Source organism: Diadema setosum, chromosome 3 (genome assembly GCF_964275005.1).
Source record: "Diadema setosum chromosome 3, eeDiaSeto1, whole genome shotgun sequence".
Classification (NCBI taxonomy): Eukaryota; Metazoa; Echinodermata; class Echinoidea; order Diadematoida; family Diadematidae; genus Diadema; species Diadema setosum.
Genome location: NC_092687.1, coordinates 41,086,154 through 41,109,984, shown reverse-complemented (window position 1 = coordinate 41,109,984; position 23,831 = coordinate 41,086,154). Strand labels below are relative to the sequence as shown.

At 37.7% G+C, this 23,831-nt stretch overlaps 1 protein-coding gene across 1 annotated transcript in view; it reads right to left on the bottom strand.

Annotated features, from left to right (window-relative positions):
* The window catches only part of LOC140246870 (uncharacterized), a 110,976-nt gene extending 87,989 nt beyond the window's left edge, over nt 1-22,987 (bottom strand). Inside the window, exons 1-3 of the mRNA XM_072326196.1 lie at nt 22,924-22,987; nt 3,509-3,595; nt 1,427-1,580 (exon numbers count right to left, since the gene is read on the bottom strand). Coding sequence (XP_072182297.1) covers nt 1,427-1,580; nt 3,509-3,595; nt 22,924-22,987 — 305 coding nt within the window. The remainder of the gene's footprint in view (nt 1-1,426; nt 1,581-3,508; nt 3,596-22,923) is intronic.
* Nucleotides 22,988-23,831: the final 844 nt, after the last annotated feature.

Sequence of the window (23,831 nt, the reverse complement as noted above, 5' to 3'; positions counted from 1 at the left end):
TCTAATAACTTTTGAAAGGACGATGCTCCTGCCTTTAAAGTTAGCATCAATCATGCGCAGATTGTGTTACTAGAACATGCTCAATTTCACCTTAATCTGATAATCTCTTCACTGTTGTGGCTCTGATGGTTTACATCCTGTGTTTTGTCCCTTTCATGGCACAGCTAGCACAGCTTGGTAAAGATTATAACGCTCGAATAGACCGTGTACTTCAGAGCCTCTTTTCTCAGTTCACACTTTTCCAGAGTGTGCGCTTTCTTTCCAGTATTTAGGCAGGTTAGGGGAGTCCATTTGAATTGAGTTATACATCATTTTAAAGCTTAGAGTCTGCTCTTCAGAATCTGCCCTTAATTAGAAATCCACTTCTGGCGAGTTTTTGTTGTTTTTGTGATGCAGGGTCACATATACAATGTATGTTAGGATACTTTGTGACACAACTGCCCTTCACATATGAAACAAATGTGCTAATCTGAATATTTGTTTTCATTTTATAGAGTCATGCCTCCCAACAATCAAGGACATCAATTTTTGGCACATCATTTGGGAGCACTATAAAATATGATATTCACAGCTTAAAGGGACTGTACAGTACTGGTTGAGGTGGGGATTCAGGTTTATAACATTCCTAAGTGAGATAATGAGAAAGCTCTCATGAAATATGATGAAAGAGCATGTAATTTTAAGAAGGATTCAACATTTGATGAAAATTGGTTTTCAAATGGCTGAGATATCCCCCCCCCCAAAAAAAAAAAGTGATTATAATAAAAGGCGACAGGCCACACCTTTTATTAGGATCTCTTTGTTTCACCTTGTTTTTGGATATCACAGCCATTTCAAAACGAATTTTCATCAAATAAACTTTTGATACCCCTCAGAATTGCATGTTCTTTGACAACCCATACAGTGGTTTCTGAATATCTCGCAAAACGTTAAAACTTAAAGCTAAATGATCCTCACCTCAACCAGAACTGTACCGTCCCTTTAATATTTTGTAATCATTAATTTTGCTCAGATTTGTCACTGATCTCTTCCTGGTCTACTAGGGCTTCTCATTTCAAATCACCATCATTTTTCTTTTCATTGGTTCGCTCTATTTTCATTTCTAAAAAGGGGAAAGAAACCCAAGTACACATAAGTAGATTTTAAAGTACTGTCATGTAAATGCAGCATTAGAACACATCAGGGACAGTTTAATGTCATCTCAGAGTGTTGTAGCCTTTTCATGCAGCAATGGCAGCACCAAAACTTTAAAAATGAATTTACATTTGAATGGACTGTCTCATTTTCCTCAAACTTTGTTTGTTTGACAGACTGTTATTAATGCATTCTCTTAATTCACATACATTGTACTGTCTTTGGGGGTTTCATTCCCCTTGAAGACAATCTAAACATCGAGTTGAATGTCTCTTTAAAATGTTGGACTTACACTGTAGTAGCAGATGAACAGTCAATAGTTCCCCCTGATTCGTCAATGGTACAACCCGTGCTACTCCTCGCACTGTAGTCCGAGTTCTGTCTCCCGTACCCGCCAGTTATGGCCGTTGTTGCAGACCATATTCCATTAAACCGATCACTACCAGCTAAAGAATGGAAAAAAAGCAGGTAGTATTTAAGAAAACACTACACACTGAGGTACATAAAAAAAGAGGTTTGTTCTTGGTTTCTTTAATAGATCTCATTGTGGTAATGACACAGAAAACTCAAGGTCCTGGACCTACATAAAAACAGAGTTTGGAAGGAGATGTTTATATTCAAAGATAAAGTATCTATTGTCTTTAATAACCAATCAACGACATCCAAATGTATTCCAGAAAGGCAAATCTTGCGTTGTAGCAAAAGAACAATTGCTAGGATTCAGCCACAACAGGTTGCTATGTTGAAGAAAGTACGTTGCCTGCGCCTACAACAAAGTTTTATCGTAGGACTTTTACTTTGAAACAATTGATACATGTAAGGTGTTGTAAAAAAAAACAATCAAACAAAAACTGTCTCAAAGAGCACCTTGTTCATAGCTGTTTACAAGTCAATGCATCCAGAATATTTACACACTCTGTGCTCTGAATCAAGAGTGCATTGCAGATGGTGGCGTAGTACAGTTTGTACTTTGAACAGTTTGATCTTGCATTAAAACACCAAGCTCACAAAAAGTTCCAGCCAGGGGTTAAGTGATTTGCCAGTATGTGAGTTACAGGAAAGGTCAAGCTGTGTTATAAAATGGGTTCAAGAATGTAGCCAATAGGAAGCGCTGAAATGAGACACACCTCCTTCCTTTACTTCAGTACAATTGCACTGCCTGTAATCCTATGGTAGATTGCCGATCGTCTGTGCGCGCGGCGGCTCCTTTGATGAATTGCATGCATACGCGCTGTCAATCCTGTAAACAACTTCTAGTTCGGGCTGCCGGCCGGCCGGCCTGTCTTCCCTTGTGCATAACATGTGTGGCGTACGTACGTATACTCTACTATATACGTACACTTTGTACAGTACAGTAGACCAAGCGTTTAATGGGACCGGACGCGTACATGGAGTCACTTTGAAGAGCAAATCCAACGATTTAGCAGGTTAATTCTCACGCCGTTTTCAGAGTATGTTATCTAGTAGGCCTATATGAGGAGTCTATATCAAGTCTTTAAGGTAAAGGGTGCATATTCTACGTGTATGTAAAATAAGTAAGTTTTCATGCGGGAACTTAAGTGTCCGGAAACCCAACCCCCCATTAATAATACTTATACTGTATGTGCGGGACTTCCGCGAGCGCGACGTGCGTAAATGTTTGGGACGAACATCTTCGGACGTCTTGACCCACAAAGGTACGTGAAAAACGCTGAAAAATGATGTTAGTTTTCGAATTTTCAACCCATTTTATAGAACAAATGATGCACAGGATTATTTCGTGGCGTTAGTGGAGGCGTAGCTCACTCTCGGGTATTTACAATGTAGTGCAACATGCCTCGTGCATGTTTCACAATTGTAAATACCCTTGAGTGCACCACGCCTACACTAACACACTCTATCCTGTGCATCATTTGTATAATAGCACATATATGTATTCTAGCTTCAATATCATAAAATGCAACTCATTTGACTCCTTCAAAATCAATGATGGGAAATTAGATATCAAAATCACTGTAAGTTTGGAGAAGAAAGGCTGCAAAGTTTGGGGGTCTTTTTGAGTGAGAAAAATAAATGGATTCAAGGCTCTATAGCAACCAGTCACGGCAGCAAAATTGAGACAATGACCATAATAGACCAAAGAAAAAAGAAACAGGTCTATGAAAACTTGCTTGAGCCTATGGTATCAAAGTAAAGGGTCACTTTTGTCTGTCAACAAACAAACAAACAAACAAACAAAGAGTCAAACAAACTGCAGCTCCCTTATTCAACAAAATTTGACCCCAAAAAGCATTCTTGACTTGAATGAAAAGTATTCCACTGTTCTGTGTTGTATTAAAGTTAACATATATGTGAAAAAGAAAAAGAAAATCCATTCTTGATCACGGGTACTCACTTTCATAGTCAATGCCATAGTCACCATATCTCTCGTTCCAATAAACCGGGCCATACCAAGTGGCGTTGGTTCCTGAGATCAGAATCCCTGCCCATAATACAAGAAATGCAAATGCCTTTTCCATCTCAAATACCAGTACCTACCACCTTCAAGGACTTTCTCTCACTGTGTATCTGTGATTGAAAAAAAAAAGGGGAAACACAAAAATATTGATTGATCAATTCAATGCATTGATGTGATACATTGTTGTATTACAACTGTCTGAAATTACAGCATCAATGGAAATAGTAAATTTTTCATATAAAAGGTACATGATAGTGAAAACATTTTCACTTATTCTTTTCAATTATCATTCACTGTAATTACAAATGTGACATGGATTTTATCACCCTCCTGTAAATGAAACTATCAATAATAATAATGATGATAATGGTTATAAAGACGAAAAAGAGTTCATCATTATTCTAATTATCCACATTTTAGCAAAGTTGGCATCTACAGACCTATACTAGTATAAATACATTAGGACAATTTAACTTTAATAACGCCATTCCAAACCAGATTGTAAAATATGAATTCATAGACTTTGAACAGAGACGATCAGGTCTCCATAAACTGTGTCTGTGTACATAACAGTAGGTACTGTTGATGCAGGTTGTTCTTTTGTTTTTGTTTTTGCTTTTTTTTTTTTGGGGGGGGGAGGAGGTTTGTTGTTTGTTTGTTTTTTCTTGAATCACAATTTGGATGATTATCATACATGTACATGCTTTAATAGGCTTCTACAGTGTAGATACAAAATTGTATACTGATCCTGTCTCAATGCAAATCATCACACATCCAGGCCGAAAGCCTATACTCATCCACAGAGTGAGAGTGTACATCTCTCAACTTTTCAGTGTACACTACCAGACCATTAATTGTAAAACACACAGACAAATGCACAATTTTGTCTTTGCTTTATTGGTACACACTGATCCAAGAATATGCACACCCTCACCCTGTATACAAAGTGTGGCAATTACAATGCACTATACCCGACTCCTTACCTCCACAATAATGTACATGTAGTTAGTTAAACAAACCGGAACATGATCCAATTACAATATATATCTTTTGTACACTGTACAGTACCTGGCATAGTGTTTGACCACTTAAAGTTTATGTACATTTGCTGGGGGAAGAACACACATGTTTTCAAAGACCATTTACAGTACACTCTGTAAGAATACATCTTGTTTGTTCTCCCCCCCCCCCCCCACAAAAAAAAAAAAAAAGGTGTTTCATTCATGAGTACAGTGATTTGGTGTCTGTCATTTTAGCAAATTTCCTTGTTCCCTTCACTTTTTCTCTCATTAATATATTCATCAAAGTCTCAGGTCTAATAATTTTGCTTTCACACAGTGAAAAAAACACACAAAAATGGGTTCCCACATTATAGTTTACAAAGATTCACACCACAAAAATGTACACTGTGCAAATTAGCATCACATCAACAATACACTAGAACCGCAATGCAACAGTTTCTTCTCACTCCAAACATCCAGAGTACAGAAAAGCTCTTTTTATTTGCTTATGGTTGTCACTTGTGCCAGAAATGGATACTATTTGGACAGAGCCAGCTGAATGGTGGAGCGCAAAGCAACTAGAAAGTACACTTCACTCGAACACCCCCACTCTGCCCATTCTTCATATACTTCGTGGGAGGGAAAACACACCACTAGCACCAGCACCCAGTTCAGATTGACACACTAACCCCTTTCACACTGACTATCCCTCTTTTCTATGGCACCTGGAATGATGTTTAGATCATAAATACAGTTACTTGCCTATGAATGGAGATTACCTAATCCTCTTAACCTGTCTTTAACCCGCTTTTATAATAGGACGGGTGATTTTGCTGTAGTGTAAAACAAATTTCTCATCTAATAGACACCTGCCAGAGTACATACATGTACTCGGGACTAGTCTTCAACAGGTTAATGGGATTGTACAGTATTGGTGGAGATGAGAATTGGGCTTTGAACATTTTATGAGCTACAATGTATACCAAGAAACCACAAGTTTTATGAAATAGTACAGAGCATACCATAAAGAGGAATTCAAAGTTTATAAATGAAAATCGGTTTTGGAATCCCCGAGACGTTCTTGGAAAAGCAATCCTAATAAAAGGTGGGTCCCGCTTTTTAACAGGAATGCTCTTTTTTTTTTGGGGGGGGGGGATATCTCAGCCATTTTAACCCATTGACGACGAGTCCCAAGTATACTCAGGCAAGGCTCTATGGGAAATGCGTGTTGCAGCAAAATCAGCCCGTCCTCAATGGGTTAAAACCGATTTTCATCAAATAAACTTTGAATCCATTAAAAGTGTAATTACTTGCTCTTTCATACATACAATTGTAATGTATTTCATGAGAGGGTTCTCATTATCTCACAAAAAATATTAGAAAGCTGAATTTTAGGTCTCAACCAAAACTATATGTGACCCGCGACAACGGTTTCAGGCAAAAGTCGCAAGAGCAAATTCCCTCCTAGGCGGGGTACAAAGATTTTGACCACTATTTTTGTCGATTTTGGGTATTTGCAGAAATTGAATCTTTGATATGTTTTCTACATCTACACTAAATTTCACAGCATAACACTAAGTTTTTCCTACCGAAAATGGAATTTTAAACACCCTATGTTGGATCGCACTCGTCAGTTTCGATCGTCTTTCGAACGCCGCGCCACTATGCCCAGTGTTGCTATGGCGCGGCATCTCGCGTGCGTTTGGATAGTGCATCGCACACATTTACATAGTTCGGCTTTCGGAGATACGCCTCGCAGCGTGTCGAAAATGTTTTGTTCCATGCATGCTCCATTGTTGTTGATACAATAGATGCCAGTACGCTTGGTCTTTGAATGCTCTTCGTTTGGCTTTCTATCAGAGCTTTTCTGCCGCAATGTTCGACAACGAAAGTGAAACAAAAAGTGAAGAGCAACACTAGGCAGCACAAATTTAACGTGAAAATAGATACGATAGGGAACATGGTTTAAGCGTATCAGAGTGGCAAATCGCCACACAAATCGTGCAATATACGATCGGAAACTGACTTGTTAATTGTGCTTGTAGTAAATATGACAGCAGGTTGACTCAAAAAGACAGTACAAGAGAGAAAAGGAGTGGTCATAAATGGCCAATAAACGTCAAAATTTCACCAAACTGAGTAAATTCGTGTTTGTTTGTTTGTTTGGTTGCTTGCTTGTTTACTGCACAACGCAACACATGCATGGCTTGAAAAAAAAAAACACAAAACAGAACAACAGGACGCCTGACTCTTTTCATCTTTCTGCCTTCGAATAGACAAACCAAACGCTATGAAAGCGTTATTTGTAAAGATGTTGATACGAATGTGCCACCCGCTCCCGTGACGTATACACACATGCATAGCTTGTGGATGCCATTGAATAATACGTGTACCATACACACGCAACCAGCAGCTTGTAATTATCGTATCCGCCATCTTGAAAGATGTACTGGAAAACAAACCCGAGCGAAACGCATTGTGCATTCGGCTCCATACGCCGAGTTCCGAGGAAGGTGCCCGGGAAATTTGACTCTCTCAGTGAGCCAATCAGAAGCTGCTGTGGTTGCTAGAGGCGGGGCTTAATCTCGATTGGCACCATTGTACGGATGGGTGATTCTCACCTCACATCGCCGCTGGGCACTGTCTTCGAGCATGAGGGTAATCTTCAAAGCCTGTTTTCTCGCAATTTTGTCGGGCTAAGAAGTCAAAAAGTGCATCATATTTCGCTTTATATGACCACTTACAGTACCGGAGAATATGAGTGTTTTATATCAATGTAAAGCTTAGGAAGTGGGCAATGTGATTCAATGAAAAACTGACTTTTCAAAATTCCCGACTTTTGCCTGAAACCGTTGTCGCCGGTCACATATGCTTCCTTTATTATGTTGTTGCTATGACATTCCTGGTGGATTGTGGTATTGTTACATACATAGGCCTACACTAAATGCCTCCAGTGGACTGTCTACACTTTATACACAAAGGTCAAGATTTAGAATATTACCGTACCTGAATAGTAATGAAAAGGCCTGGCAATTTGTATGATGAATTTGTGTAAAAATGTCCACTGTTTTGTTCTTATACATGTATATCTTAATGACAGTGTGAATGGCCATAGTGGGGATTCTAGATAAATTGTATTTTAAAATGACAAACGTTCATATAAAGACAATATATTTCAGATAAAATACATGTATCTTTCAGTGCTATTGAATGAAAATGGTGATCAATGTACATTTTATAAGGATGTAAAATAATAGGAAAATAAAAAGAATACATCTGTATAAAAAAATAGATATCACTTTAATACAAAATCTCCATGGACTCTTCAACCTGGTCTAGGAGGGATGTGAAAAATATGAAAAACAAACAAACAAACAAACAAAGCTCTAATGTCGTAGTCCTTCTGTTGCAACATCACATTACAAAGTTTGCATAGTGAAAGGGGTGGGGAAAAAATCCTTGGCTAAGTTTACACACGATGCCCCTTGTACTGTATACGCTGTTATTTTCGCGTACAGATATTTTCGCGAATGACGAGGTCATAGACATTTTCGCGAGATGCTGTTTTCGCGAATCGATGCCGACGCTTACGTTAAATGTTCTAGTAACACAGCACATGGAGTCATTTTCATGTGTTGTTAAATTTGCAATACAACCGTGATTCGCGAAATTCGAGAAAATTAAACCCTCACGAAAGTAGCAGCTTATACAGTAGTCTAAACTACTTTGCTACAGACTGTAACTGTAGTCTAAATTCAGACATCATAATTACATAAATTCAAAATACTGGGATAATCTTATTAGTGTATGCTATCAAAAAATGGAGTTGTACCCCATTTACAAAAAAAAAAAAGAAAAAAAAGAAGAAGATAATATTGACTATAAATTGTTTATTGTTGCAACCTTAGTCCAGAAAAAATCAACTAGAATGTGTGTGTACCTTGAGCAAGACTAATGTGAATATGGACATTGGCAATGAAATTAAATCATTCTCAAAACTAAAAGTCACCGTTCCCAATTGTGGTTCTTTGTAGCACTATGGTCTAGCGATCGAGAAAATAGTGATATCTGAAAGGCTTGAATTGCAAAATTTCTGTATGGTAGGATGTTTTGTGATACAATTGACCTACATAGACGCACATGATATGTGATAACTGGAACATTTTTCCAAATCACTGCTCTCAATGGGAAACAGTAAATTTAATGTGAAGAATCTGATGTTCTTTGGGGACAGAGGGGAACATTTACTGTAGATTGGCTTGATATGGGGACTTGGCTAATTTGTGACACAACAACACAATTTATTCCTTTTACGAAATCAAGTATATATGTGCAAGCAGATTTTTTTTTTTTTTTCATTTTCCATCTGACAAGATGGCTGGATAGCCCATATTCAGCTATGAGCTGGTCTTCCATGGGTTCCAGTTGGATGTGAGGTGGGACCACTTCACCGGGTTAAACACCCTGCTCTTTGCGATGAATGAATGAAGCGGGATCTTTTACGTGCATGAGTTATTATACAAATAGTGAATGGTCACGAGTGCAATGGTACGAGATTTCGCACGAGGTGAAAGATAGAGGCGCTCTATTCAACGAGGCGAAGCCGAGTTGAATAGTGCGCCTCATCTTTCACCGAGTGCGAAATCTCGTTCCATTGCACGAGTAAAGACCATACACTATTTGATTTATACAACGTCCAAGTAGATCTTTTTGGTCTAAGTAGGCCTAGAAGTCTATAGGGCCTACACTTTGTATATGTATGAAAAATATAGCCATACTTACATGTGGATCCACTGCGATTCTCTTTCTGGCTTGTGCAATCAGTGTCAATACAGGTCACAGCTATAATAGCGCTCGTCATACACGTACACTAGCACTACTTAATGTACGTAGGCCTACGTACGCGCATGCATGTACCGCACACGTACCTGTGCTAGCTGCATGCGATCCTCAATATGCAACACACAGTACACGCAGTACCGTACAATTTCTCGACCCGTGGAATAGAACGAAAAAATCGAACCAAGTTGCACGCAAAAATAGAACCAAAATTGCACGGCGCGTTGAATGGAGTGCTTATTTAATATCACGTCACCAACAATCCTCCAATCAAATTACAAGGATCTACTTGGACGTTGTATAATACTCTCTCATACACGGGACCTCCATTTTATGTCCTATCCGAGGGATAGCCAGGAAGAAAAAATGACAGATACATTGATTGACTATTGTAAACTGCATTGATTATGTGCCTGTGTTACTTGAAAAGGAACCATTCCGAAGAAACTTGACACTCTGATATTCCATTTAATATGAAATTTTCTGTCTCCATTCAATAGTATCACTAAAACATACAAAATTAATCAAAATTTCACTCCATGTCGCATCAAGATCACAGCTGCTCTGATAGTAAGCAATCTTGGAGATCCTTCAACTGATTCCATAACACGTATGAAAGATAAAACTTATTATGCCACGTACAAGGGAGGAAGTTACATGTATAAAAAGAATGTTAAATTTTCAGCATTTGTTTGTTGGTTTGACTGTATGCAAAATAACTCAAAAAAAATGTGAAAGGACTTGAATGAAACTTACAGGAAAGGTTGAGAATGACACAAGTAACAGATATCATTCTGGTGGTGATCTGGGGATTTTTATGGATTTTATGAAGGATTTTCAATATATTGGCAGGTAGGGTCGATGAACTTGGGAGTACAAAAATTCAGATTTGATCTATCAACTATGGGCCTCGAAAAAGTTTGTAGTCAGAGTGGGTCTTGGGATGAAAAAGCCTCTGAAGCGACGGACTAGACCATTAACCAGGCCTCTCCATTCTATGGTGTTGAGTATGTTTGTGTTAGGGCTCATCAAACGTTTGCAGAATGTATTAAAACACTTTCAACTGTTGTGTTGTATCCACAAATAGACCTATAGCCAGAGGCTAGGATGTACAGTACTCAAACCTCTTTGTAATTCAAGAGTGGCAAAAAAAAAATACACTGTTACAGTGTAGTTCCCTTTAATAGGCATATTGTTAATGCACTACTGCTATTTTATTCTTTTCATTGTTTGTATCTTTTTTGATGGACGTTTAGAAAAGAAATGTTCAGTAGTAGTCTCAATGAAGTATCAATCAATCAATCATCAATACATCAATCAATCAAAAAATCTCTATTTGCTGAAATTAATGGAAGGTTGGCTTTAATATATGATAGCAGTCATTAGAAAACTGTGATAAAAGTACACACAAACAAAAACAAAATTTGCCACACACAACTTTAAAGTAGAAAAAAAAAAATATCAGTTCTGTAATTTTTCAAAGTGTGTGGAAAAAATAGGGTAGTCTTGAATTCTGGACAATTCTGCTTGTTTCACTGGGACTTCATCAAAAGGGGACAGTGCAGACCATTTGTGCACAGGAGATGTGGCTCTTGGCAATCCTAGGTTAACTGCTTTAAAAATAAATTAATTGATAGGTATCATTTGGAATAGATATTTTTGATTTCTGATTTCAGCCTTTATTTCCATGTTATCTGATAGGGGCTCAATGGTATAATTCACTGTAGCATGGTGCAGGATCAAATATCCAAATACAGGTGGTACACTGTACATCATGAAGCATTTCTTCTTCTTTTGTTTATGGGGGTGGGGGTGGGGCGAGGTACATGTACAAGTGTAGGGAGGGGGAGGATTCTTGGTGGAGTGGTTCTAGGGCAATTACCCCAAGATGAACAATTACAAATGCCAGACCCTTCCCCTAATCCTGAATGCTATCCTAAGCCTAACCAAAACTCTAACCCTAAACCTAACTTTAATCTTTTATTAATAATACTCTCTATTCATTATGTACCGTTTGTACCTTACACTTTTTGGAACCAGTATTTACTGTGCAGGGTGGCAGAGGGGGGGGGGGGGGGGTTAACTGCCCGGATATGGGTGGAGTATTTTAATGGCAAGTGGATAGAGTGAGTGCCAAAGGATAGCACCATTCAGGGACAGAGGTCATTATAATCTAGAGAAAAAACCCATTGAGGACACACTAATTTTGCTACAAAACTCATTTTGTACAGTGTAGATCCCATCTAGACGAGTATACTCAGAATCGTCTTCAACACGTGAAACTTGTGCACTCATGGGGCTCCCATCACAAGTGATCATGGCAACATACTCGCAAAACAAACTGGTGCAAGTGCAAAAATTGAAAATCTTCAAGACATTTGAAATTGTAAATGAAATACAAACTACAGTGTATCAGAAAATATCTGTTATTAAATGTTCACAACTTACATGATGAATGGATTTTCACTTTCATTATATTTAAGCAAAAATGTGAATGTTGATTAAGAGGGTTAATACAATGTAGTTTAGTCATTTTCACAATTTGAAGAGACTTCAAGTCTATATTATATGCAAAGTTCAAAAGTCAAATGCAATTTCGAAACCTACACGTAGAACTTTCGAAGCCTACAAGTGTAGTACTTAGTGTACATAAAATACTACAGATGGATGTGAGTCTTTCATTGGATCCTACATGTATACAATGTAGGCCTACTTTACTCACATCCATTGCTGCACTACACACGTACATGTATAATGTGTATAGTACTCAGCAACAATTTACATTGCACCTCCAAAGAACAATTAATGCATGCAGGTACAGTGTATGTGATGGTGTGATCCTGCTTTAGCACAATTTGAAATGTACCCCCAGCCGCTATTTCTATCAATCAATTTTCTGCAGTGATAAAGATGTACAATATACACATATAGTAAATTGTAGTTTTAGAATGCCTCCCTCTTATCTCTGCCTTCCAGTACACTACCCCTCCCCCCCCCCCCCATTATCTTGTGGCACTCATTCACTTGCCCACTATCATGATATGACAAATTACCCTTAAAAAAATATGATGAATGAATAAATGATAATAATAATATCAATAATAGTGCTCAATTATTAAATCCCCCAAACCATGGAGCTATGACATCTCATTAAGGCAGACCTTTCCATTTTGATATTAAATAATGCATCCTAATACACGATGCAGATGACTTCTTTAGCCTTGTCGACACGCAAAACAGATTAAATTATCATCACTGTAAAACTGTGAGAGCTACATGTACACGCACACGTACATGTAGTATGTACAGTGTACTTGTACACTGATGTTGGCGATTAACAAAATTGAGGATGGGCTAATTTTGCTACAACATGCATACAAATTTCCCATAGATGCCTGCCCCAGTATATACTCGGGACTCATCCTCAACGGGTTTAATGTACAACGTGTACAATGTACGCTACCCTTACAGTAAATCCCATAATTCTTTTTAGAGATGGACCCTAACTACAAAGGAATGTGGCTTCTAGAGTGCGCGCTGTGAATCAAGCAGAATAAGTGATGTCATTTGTACTGTATTAAACTGTTACTACATAAGAATTTATGTGGTGGTAACAATGCCAGTGTATGGGGGCAAGCAGGGGCCAGCCACATTATCAAGTCTACATAGGTGACATGATTGCACCATTGTTGAGGTTACAGTTCTGTTAACCCGCTGAAGACGAGCTGATTTTTCTATTAAAGCTAGTACCAGTACACGCATTTCCCATAGACATGTACCTGCTCAAGTATATTCGGGACTAGTCTTCAACAGGTTTCACTAATAAACAGTAATATCAAATGAGCCAAAGACTACAAAATCTTCTCCTCTTCTACAAACTTTGTAGAGTTGGTGGGAATTAATTTCTGTGAGATGAAAAAATTGTGATCTTGTACATAATATGATTCTGAGTGTCTGTGGTATCAGTTACAGACTTTAATGATTCGAGACTCTATATCATATTCAGTCTTTTGGTCAACAGGCAATGGCAATACTAAAAGCCTGTTAACTTCAGAAGGCTTTAATTTTGGTGAATTTTGTGACTCACCTTTACATTGGATGACGAATGTAACAAGACAAGAAAATATCTCAAACTAACAGTCATTAATGCGCATGATGGCAGCCTTGGTCCCAAATTTGCCCCCCCCCCCAAAAAAAAAAAAGAAAAGAAAAGAAAAAGAACAACACCTTGCACAAATGTCTGTGACCTCCTCATTTTGCAAGAATATCTGTATGTGAAAATACAATGTAAGAGCTTTGGAATCGAATTCAAAGTGGCACAGTGCCTGCACTGTACATGGCGTGCCCATTGAAGCCACATACTGTAATGATCTACGTCCTGTCAGAATTTTTCTTTAAAAATGCTAGAAAGAAAAAAAAAGTTCTTTATCAAACTAGGAATATTTACATACAAAAGTTCTTTCTAGATTGGAAAAATACTCAAATGCTGTGCATGTTCTCCCAGACTGAGCCATGGATTACGGAGACACCGTGGTGAAATGGTTGGGGGGGGGGAGGGGGGATTAAAGAGAGATGAAAACGAAAAAGTGAACAATGAGGTCCTCAAGCTATGTGAATGGCTTCTAACTGCGCAGAGCTTCACTTAGTAACGCTGTGGCAACTTCGAATGGACGGTGTGCATCAAACGCATGCACCTGTTGGTGGCATATCCACACCGTGTTCTGATCAACATACAGTACTCCGATGCTACATATACCAAACCCTTTATTCAATACAGCTGTAGCATAAAAATATTCAGGTTCATTTTTGACAATGAAATATAACATTGCTTACTACAAGTGTTACTGCAATGTCTTCATTTCTATTCTACCTTCACATTCATTATAAATACTGCTGATTTTAATATGTCTTGAGCATCTTTTTTTTTCTCTCTCTCATTCTCTCTCTCTCTCTCTCTCTCTCTCTCTCTCTCTCTCTCGAAAACATAGAGGCATGTGTGTGTTTAATAATTTGTTTTGCCTGGCATGGAAAGAAGACATCTGGATGATAATCTTGTAAACTGTGTGTGTCTGTTTCTTTCTTTCTTTCTTTCTTTCTTTCTTTCTTTCTTTCTTTCTTTGTTTTTGTGAGAGGGAAGGTGATCAAAATCACCTACACATAAATGTACTCTTGAAAATGGAAGCTATACAGTGTAAATATCAGGGGAACTGTGAAACTATTTCAGCGGCACTGGGATGGGTGTTGTTTCCTTCACATATTGAATCCATCACATTTTTTTCTTTCTATACGTGAACTCTTAATGTGCCATTTTCGCATGCCCGACTCAGTCGGTGGCGTGCCAAGTTTGCATATTTTGCTCTTGAAATGCACAATCCTGCTCAGACTGATCAATATTAATCGCCAAATGCCACATTACAATGAAATTTATGTAACTCACAATTCTGTTCCACTCACATCACATAGCTTTCAATATTGTGGCAATTGAATATTAAAGGGACTGTATAGTACTGGTTGAGGTGGGGATTCATGTTTTGAACATAATGAAAAGCCTCCTATGAAATATGAAAGAGCATGTCATTTTAAGAAGGATTCAACATTTATTTGATGAAAATTGGTTTTCAAATGGCTGAGATATCCAAAAAAGTGCTAATACATGTAATAAAAGGCGACATGCCACAACTTTATTAGGATCTCTTTGTTTCACCTTGTTTTTGAATAAACTTTCGATATCCCTTAGAACTGCATGCTCTTTGACATCTCATAGAGTGGTTTCCCAATATCTCGCAAAACATTAAAAGCTAATTTATCCTCACCTTGACCAGAACTGTACACACCCTTTAAGCGATTGTCCCTACTGGAATTTTGTGCAAGTTCCTATTTTTCTTTTCATTGCCTTGTATGCAAGTTCAATGCCTGTACAAACGATGTACATTCAGTTAAAATTTGGTTATTCAAAAGAAAAATATTTAAGTTCAACTCTCCGTAAGATTTCTTTCATAGCCAAGCTTGGGAATTTCTCTACAACTTTGCTCAATGCATGTCAAGCACAACATCAATTTATTATTAAAAAGAAGTTACAAGGATTTGAAAAACAGAATGTTTTCCCAAAGCATGCCTACAATGCATGTTGCAGTCTCAGAGTACTAGTAATGTGGCACACAGGGTTTTTACACTGTGGCTCATACAGAAATAAAGTAGCTCCCCCACCCAACTCAACCCCCAGAAAGAAAGGGGGAGGGGGGGGGGGGGGGAACAACACACTAAATAATATACTCCATCATTGCATTTAATGTGAAATCTTTTCTGCAAAGCATGAAAGTGCACTGCATGCAATAGCCCAGGTCACATGCATACATGTACCAAGCACTATCCGGAAATTAAATGACATGGAAGATTGACGACAAGGAACCACTATACAAGTGAAGGGTTTGTTCGCAAAAACTGATAAGTCCATATTTGCCAAATGGAGATATTTGCGATTAAAGGTCAAGAAAAAAAAAAGAGAATAATAAGAAAAATTTTGCTTCTTTTGACCATAACTTCAGAAACGTACCTTTACACTGTGTATGTAGTGACCAATATATCATTCAAAAGGTATTATTTTGTACTTTATAACAGAAACCGTACTTCAAAATCGTCAAAAATGGACTTATCGGTTTTTGCAAACAAACTCTTCAAGTGTACCTTCAACAGAGTGCATTCAAAAGACTCTTGTAGTTCTGAGAAGTGTTTGGTTGTTGGGCCTACATGTACACTGTGTATTATGTGAATCATACAGGTTCAGGTATTCATTCATTGTGAGCATACATAATGCAAATAGTCAGTTCTTGGTTGTTGTTGTTGTGGTTGTTGTTTTTGTTTGTTGTTGTTTTGTTGTTGTTGTTGTTTTGGGTTTTTTTTTTTTGTTTTTTTTGTTTTTTTTTTTTGTTTTTTTTGAGGGGGGCGCAAATTACGATCTATAGTGTAGGCCCCGGATGTAAAAAGCAGTAAATGTCTTGTTCCCTATATATGAAATGGTACTGGATCATTACTTTGCCCAAAATACTGTACACTGGAAGTGCAAACAGCCAAGCACTTTTAATACAAATCACATTTTTGATTGGTACATGCTCTACTAAACACGACTGCTCAAATTCTACAAACTTTGTGGGGAACTTTAATGACCCCTAAAGTGAAACTATAATCTGTGACATTACAGATGTGGCTATACACAAACAGCAATTCAAGCACTGGTCACAAGAAAATGTAAAAAAAAAAAAAAAAAAAAAAAAGAAGTTTGTGATTCAATATGAGACAGCAAGACAGACAGAGAAAAACAAAAAACAAAAAAAAAAAAACCATACAAAGCAGATGGATTGTGACATCATGCAAACTCATCTGATCTGAAGCAGAAACACTGCAATGGTCCGATAGAAAAATTGTAACACAAGGATTGTTTGCCAAGCGCAAACAAGCTCTTCTTGAACTATGGACTCATATCACTGCTTGCTCACTTCCATTGTCTGATCTCGTTACCACGGTAATACCACGCTTCTGCAGAGACATGCGTGCAGAGGACTTGAATGAATGCACATATTGTTCAAAAGCAGTCGCACATGTCTGCAACACATTTTTTCTACCTCAGAACTCGAAAGAACTCACCGAGTACAATGTAAAACTTATTAAATATTTTTCTTTCTTCCAAGTGTGTCAAAACAATTATGACTACATGTAATAATATTTATAATTTCCAGAATGTATAGAATGATGTGTCCAACAATTTGCAGCCTGAGAAAGCTACACTGTAGTGATCAAAGCAGTGAACAAAACACATTCAAAATATACTAGACAGAAGTTGGCAAAGATTGACATTGGACTTTGGGTAAACTTTGACGTTTCACAGGGTTCCTATGACAAATGTACTCATTCATACAGCAAAGGACTTGCAGTACAAAGTTGTAAACTGTAAATCATTTAACCCATTGAGGACAAGTTGATTTTGCTTTGTGTATGCATTATTCCCATAAAGACATTTGCCTGAGCATACTTGGAAAGTAGTCTTCAATGGGTTAGTTAAGCTCCACACGCTTCCACAGATCATTTTAATACAAAGGGTAACAGATTTTGACTGTAAAATTCAGTTTACAGATGGTCAAAACATCGTGTTCTCACAATCATTGTCATTCTGCGACTCTGAATTCATATTTTCAGGAACACTGAAGGCCCATTTCTTACAAGAGATTGTATCTTAAAACTGAGAGTTCAATCTGAATGGTTTTGATATTAAATGCTTGGAATACAGATCCAATCCAATCAAATCCTTTGAGTCCGAAAGAAAAAGAAAAAGAGCCAGTAATTGTCAGTTCACTTCCTTTGAGCAGCCGACTGACTTCAGATTTGTTATCCATCAATGGTTCTCTGATGTCTGTAGTGTAACAATGGCTGCAGTTATGATCTATGATTACAACTGGGACATTTTATGTTTCATACAAAAGAAAGGTTAAATTCTATGTCTATGCCACTATCCTCACAGATCGATATTGATTTTGCTAACAAAAAAAAAAAAAAAAGAATGATTCATTGCAAGTACTATGTACAAAGCCATAGGTAGTTAAATGGTGGCAAGTTTAAAAGGAAACCAAAAACCAATGTTGCCACTTTCACTCAATCCACACAGTTTCTCTTTGGGTTTGGTTTCCTCTCTTTTTCATTTAACAGAACAAAATACATCACGTGTTCACATGCAATCATGTGTAGTCCATCAGTGATACAATGTACACTGTACATGTTTGAGTACTACCATCGACCGAAGTATTGATGACTTATCAGCAAGTCTCTTCACACAGCACTTTTCATCCCAATAGATTTCATTATTTAAAGTCTTCTTGCTTTAAAAATTGACAAGCAGCACACACTTTTACAGTGCGCATTCAGTGTACAGACACTCTAGTGTACATGTGAACCTTCGTACCAAATACTATGGACACAGGAAATTTTATATTGTATCAGACATTATCTTATTATGGACAACTTTTTTATTGCTCCACTTTGACCCAAAGGATAAAGGTGCACCTCTTAAAAAAAAAAAAAATAAAAAAAAATAGTACAACTGTACAATGTACATTCCACTCAAAACCACACTGGTGGCTGTGTGATGTTTCTGAATTCAAAAAGTATTGTACACAGTCAAATTTACATCCTGTATTGAGAAAAACACACACAGAGTGATTCAGATTCGACATTTGTCAGCAAATGATACAGAACACTGAATTCACCCCCAAAGTGGAAAAAGAGTGGTGGTCAGGTGTGGCATACTGTAGTTGAACTGTGTACAATGAAGATGCAGGGTCTGTTTAGGGGAAATCCCAGCTCGCAGACTGTCGATCCCTACCAGAGTTTCCAGCTCTCCCAATACAAAGGGATATATCCAGCTTTGAGGCCATTTTCTCATAATATCCTGAAACTCTCCTTGAGGTTCAATTTCTCCTGACTAACTAAGTATGTTCTGTAGCTGTGTGTTTCTCACTTTACGGTGTTAATGTGTCTTTCTGTTTGTTATAGGATGTGCAAAATAACTCAAAATTACACACAAATTTGTATGAAATTTATGGGGAAAGTTCGTTGATGACAAGAAGAACAAACAATTTAATTTTTGCACAGATCTGGATCACCATAATATGGATCCAGGATTTTTTTGTGAACTTTCTGAAGGATTTTATAGTACCGTATTTGATCTTTGGCAAGACAAAATATTTTATTTCTCCCAGCACAATGGCAACTAAAACACCAGGGGTCTAATTATGAAGTAGTCCTGCTCAGCACAAGATTACGTATGTCAGTGCAGTGAAGCAGTTTTGCTATGGACAGTTTGCGCAGGACTGTCTTCAGAAAAGGTTTTTATCAAAAGTAGAAAAATGGGGGAAACAGATTTTTACAATTCTTAACAAATTAACATTTCCGCCTCCCTTGGTTGATCATCCCCATATTATAATTCTACTCTCACCTCTACCCTAAATAATAATAATGTTAATAATGATAATAATAATGACAATAGCAATATAAACAATAATACACTGAAATAACGGTAGCAATACAATAGGCCAATGCAAATGAATGGGGGGGGGGGGTGCTATGATCCAAAACTAAGAGTGGGCAATAGAGACACAAACAGGTACTGGATTGTTTTAATGTTTAAAATGAAATATCAATGATAATGAAGCTATTTGAAACATCTATCAGTCGTAGAGTAACCTTGACATGACGGGGAAAAACAAGTAAGATATTCACTTTCCTTGAGCGATAAACTTTTTTCCTTAATTCCCTTGATCATCCCTATGTCAATTATTTATATAAAATAATAATAAAACCGAATGACTATGATCTCCTCTCCCACAAAATGACAATATCATCATCATCATCATGATCATCATCATAATAATGATTATTATGATTATTGAAAAAAAAAAGAACAGTATCAATGAGATAAACGGGTGGTTCTAGATCCATCAAACCAAGTGTTGATTATGAAAACAGACATGAGGGAGCAAATGAAGATGAAAATAATTATTCTCTCTTTTCCCTCATAGCGTGGTTGAAGAAATATTTGAGAAAAAATACGAAGCCCTGAGACCCACGTGGATTCCCATGGGTGCCTAATACTTATAAAACCTAAAGACTATGATCCCCTCACCAAATAACAATAATAATTATAATAACAATATAACAATATGGGACTAATAAGAATAATAATATGATGATAATAATGATGAGGTATAGTCTGAAGCAGATAAACGGATGGTTCTATGATCTATCAAACCAAATTTTGGTGATTAGGTGGTGGTCATGGGTAGAAGAGAGCACAAGTAGAGAAAGAATGAGAAAACTTTTCTTTTTATTTCATCAATAAAATGTGCAAAATCGTAATCCTATACAATCTGTATATAATGAGAAAAAATAAAACCCTTCAGACCCGTGGATTTCAACGGGTGCTGCTAGTCTTTTAATATTTTTGGAAATAAAATATACCAGGGTAATTTTCAGTAGACAGGTAGCGGAAATTGAGCTTTTTTCAACAGGCAGAGGTCTGTATCAGGTTGATACATGTACAATATGTGTACTTGTACCTAGCCATACTCTCTGAGTGCAAAGTAGTTTGGATCATTTCATGTATCATTCCCTATTTTTCTTTTAATTATTTTTTTTTTCTGATCATTTTTCAAAATTCAGTACTGATGCAATTACCAGTACACATTGTGAACTGCTATAAATTACAATAACATGTTACAACCAAGTTCAGTGGCAAGTCTGAAACCTTCTTCAGTGTTTATTACCATGTATTCCCACTGCTGACATGGAGATTGTCATGGTTCTGATTGCAATATTTATAAATAACAAAGGCAGCACACACCATTGTTTGTATCGGAGACCAAGACTCTGACTGCGTGATACAATCTGTGAATTCTTGAGCAGTCTCCCATGAATACTGTACCTCAATGCATGCTCACAATATTTACATCATGAATGCTTTGTTGTGCACTCATTCATCCACTGCAAAGGCAAATGGAATTTTATAACACATCTTGGTGCATATAAACTTTGACAAAAAAGGCAGGAGACACAACTGAAGAAAAAAAAAGATGAGATGAAATTTCCATAACAACATTTGAAGAGGACTTTTTGTATTTAGAACACAAAAAAATATAGCTGTAACTGTCAGAATTGAATCAAACAAATTTATAAATTTCTGGAATTCTGATTTGATCATTATTATTACAGACATATTACAAAAATCATCACTAAAAGAGCCATAACATTCAATTGAGAATATCAATGAATACATTTAAGCATTATGAATAGGGCCTACCAAAGATTTTTGCTACTCCAGTTTATTGTCCTACATGTACAATTGTACGATGAATTTGATGCAAAAAAAAAAAACAAAAAAACAAAAAAAAACAAAAAAAAAAAACAATGCTTCTAAAGAAATGCTCACTGGTGGCCACTGTAAACCAACATGTGTAATCTCCACATTCAGTTTGTGGGTACATGCTTGTTACCATTATACATTAAATTTGAGGCCTAATTCTTGTCTTTCATAAAAACAACAACAACAACAAAAGAAGATGTAAACTACAGCTGTTTAATAATCAAATATTAGCACTCTACTGTCTTCGTGGATTGATACATTAGCTGTCAGAATCACAAACCAACAAAGAGAACTAATGATAAAATACTGGAACAACGCAATTTCCTCGTACATTGCACATCATTTGAAGAATAACTACTGAGGAGGAAAATTGAAAAACTCCATCAATTTTTTGGAGTAGCTTCTTATTTAGGCCTGTTAGTGTTATAGTGTTCTTCTGAGAGAGAAAATATCAGACTTGCTCTACATGTACATGCATCATGTGAGTCCTATTGTACATCTGATCATTCAAAACCCTCTGTTTCTCGATTGCTGCATCGTACTGGACAACAGAGCAATGTTGCTTAGCGATGAATTATGTCACAATGGTCTTGCAACTCACCACCAAATCCAATTAGCGAGTGTGTAGTGTATCTCAGCAGCCAACAGTTAAATGGCTTTTTGTGTGCTTGCCCCTGTCTAAATTACAAGCAGTTACCTGTAAACTTTGCAAGCCGTAGGTGTCTACAAGTAGTACACGACTTGTATTTGTAGGTCCTAAGGCTATCCTGGGTTTTAGGGGTCTAAATTATTTTGGGCTGCTAACTTCAGCACAGGCATAGATACGGAATATGGAAAGCCAAAATGGTTTCACCATAACCCTAACCCTAACCCTAAACCCTAACCCTAACCCTAACCTAACCTTAAAACCCTAACCCTATAACCCTAACCCTAACCCTATAACCCTAACCCTAATCCTATTTGGCTTTCCATAGTCCGTATCTATGCCTGTGCTGAAGTTAGAAGCCCAAAATAATTTAGACCCCTAACGCGTTAAAACCCAGGATAGCCGGTCCTAATTTCATTAGACTAGTCGGTAGTAGTAACGTTAGACTAGTACAGCCAAGAGCACAGAAAATGATGTCATATATACCCTGGGGCAAGTTTTAAGGTCACTACTTCTCATCATCAAATATCAGTGCAAATCAACCAATGTTCTATTAAAAAAGCAGCAAGGTTCATATCTGGGATCATTTCACCAGAGAGAAAAAAAAAATGAAAGGTGATTGCAACGGAGAGACATCTCCTTAACCCATTGAGGACCTCGACAGGCTGATTTTGTTGCAACACGCATTATTTTCCCATGCCTTCGAGTCTTTAGATTCTTTGCCCGGTTTAATGCTCGGGTCTAGGGACTCGTCCTCAACGGGTTCAAGCTGCTACCAAGCCGGAAAGGCAAACTCACTCCGTAACTCTTAAAGTTCTTTTGTTGTCTACCAATGTTACACCACTTCCTTGCGTTATTGACCATCTTGATGATTACCAACACTTCCTCATCATAAAACCTTTTTAGCAACTGAAGATTCTGTAATAATGACCTAACGTATTAGATCTAATTGTTCCCTGACCATGGGCCCACAGGCTCTGTTGGCTGATGGCTGGCGGGGCGGGTACAGCCCCGGGTATGGTCATCACCGGTTGGTATTCATGAACGCTCTGCACCAGTGGTGTAACTGTTACATTGTATGTTGTGTATAACGGAAACAGGAACTTACCAGAGGAAAGACTTTGATCCCTTAAAAAGATTTTAATCCATTGAATAGTCTATATCCTCGTCTGCATTTCAAAGTCACTAGTAGAGTGTCAAAAAGTGATATAAAAACGTTCCGGACAGACGGATTTTATCTCTCTGGATATCCCAATGACAACGTTGTGCATCCAGCTCAGAGGACCAGTGCAGTGCAGCTAGCTGGAAGTGTCGTTCGACAAAATTGCATAATATGATGCACCTGTATTGTTCGTCAAAATTCTCAAGTTCTTTCTCGCTACGCTGCAAGATTGACCGAGTGGACCGAGGAGCAGGCTGAGTGTGGACGGTGGCGAATGAGCTGTTCCAATTATTAGTGACCCTCCCCCCGTTTGTTGCAGTTAAAGCTATTGTAGCCGGGCGCAGTTTCGAGGAGAATTTTAGGGAGTAAAGATAGTTTATTCAAGGGCCACCCTAACTCCGGGATCGGATCATGGTACATGGTCCATGATCGGATAGAGTATCGATCTTACACATGTATACACATGTAGTTTCGGGGCAATGGCCCCGAGGCGGACAATTCGGGTTGTTCGTGTGAGTACGCACGCAATGACGTCAACATGCTCTGCAAGTGTCGGCTTCTTGTTTCCATGGTGACCTGGGTTCCGCGTTCAGCGCAGTGGGGGAAAACATGACGGAGAAAACTTTCCTCCAATCAGAGTGAAGAATACCATTGATGTACTCTTGCGTTGATCTGAGGTGTTAAAAGACACTCGTCAAAGTGATGTT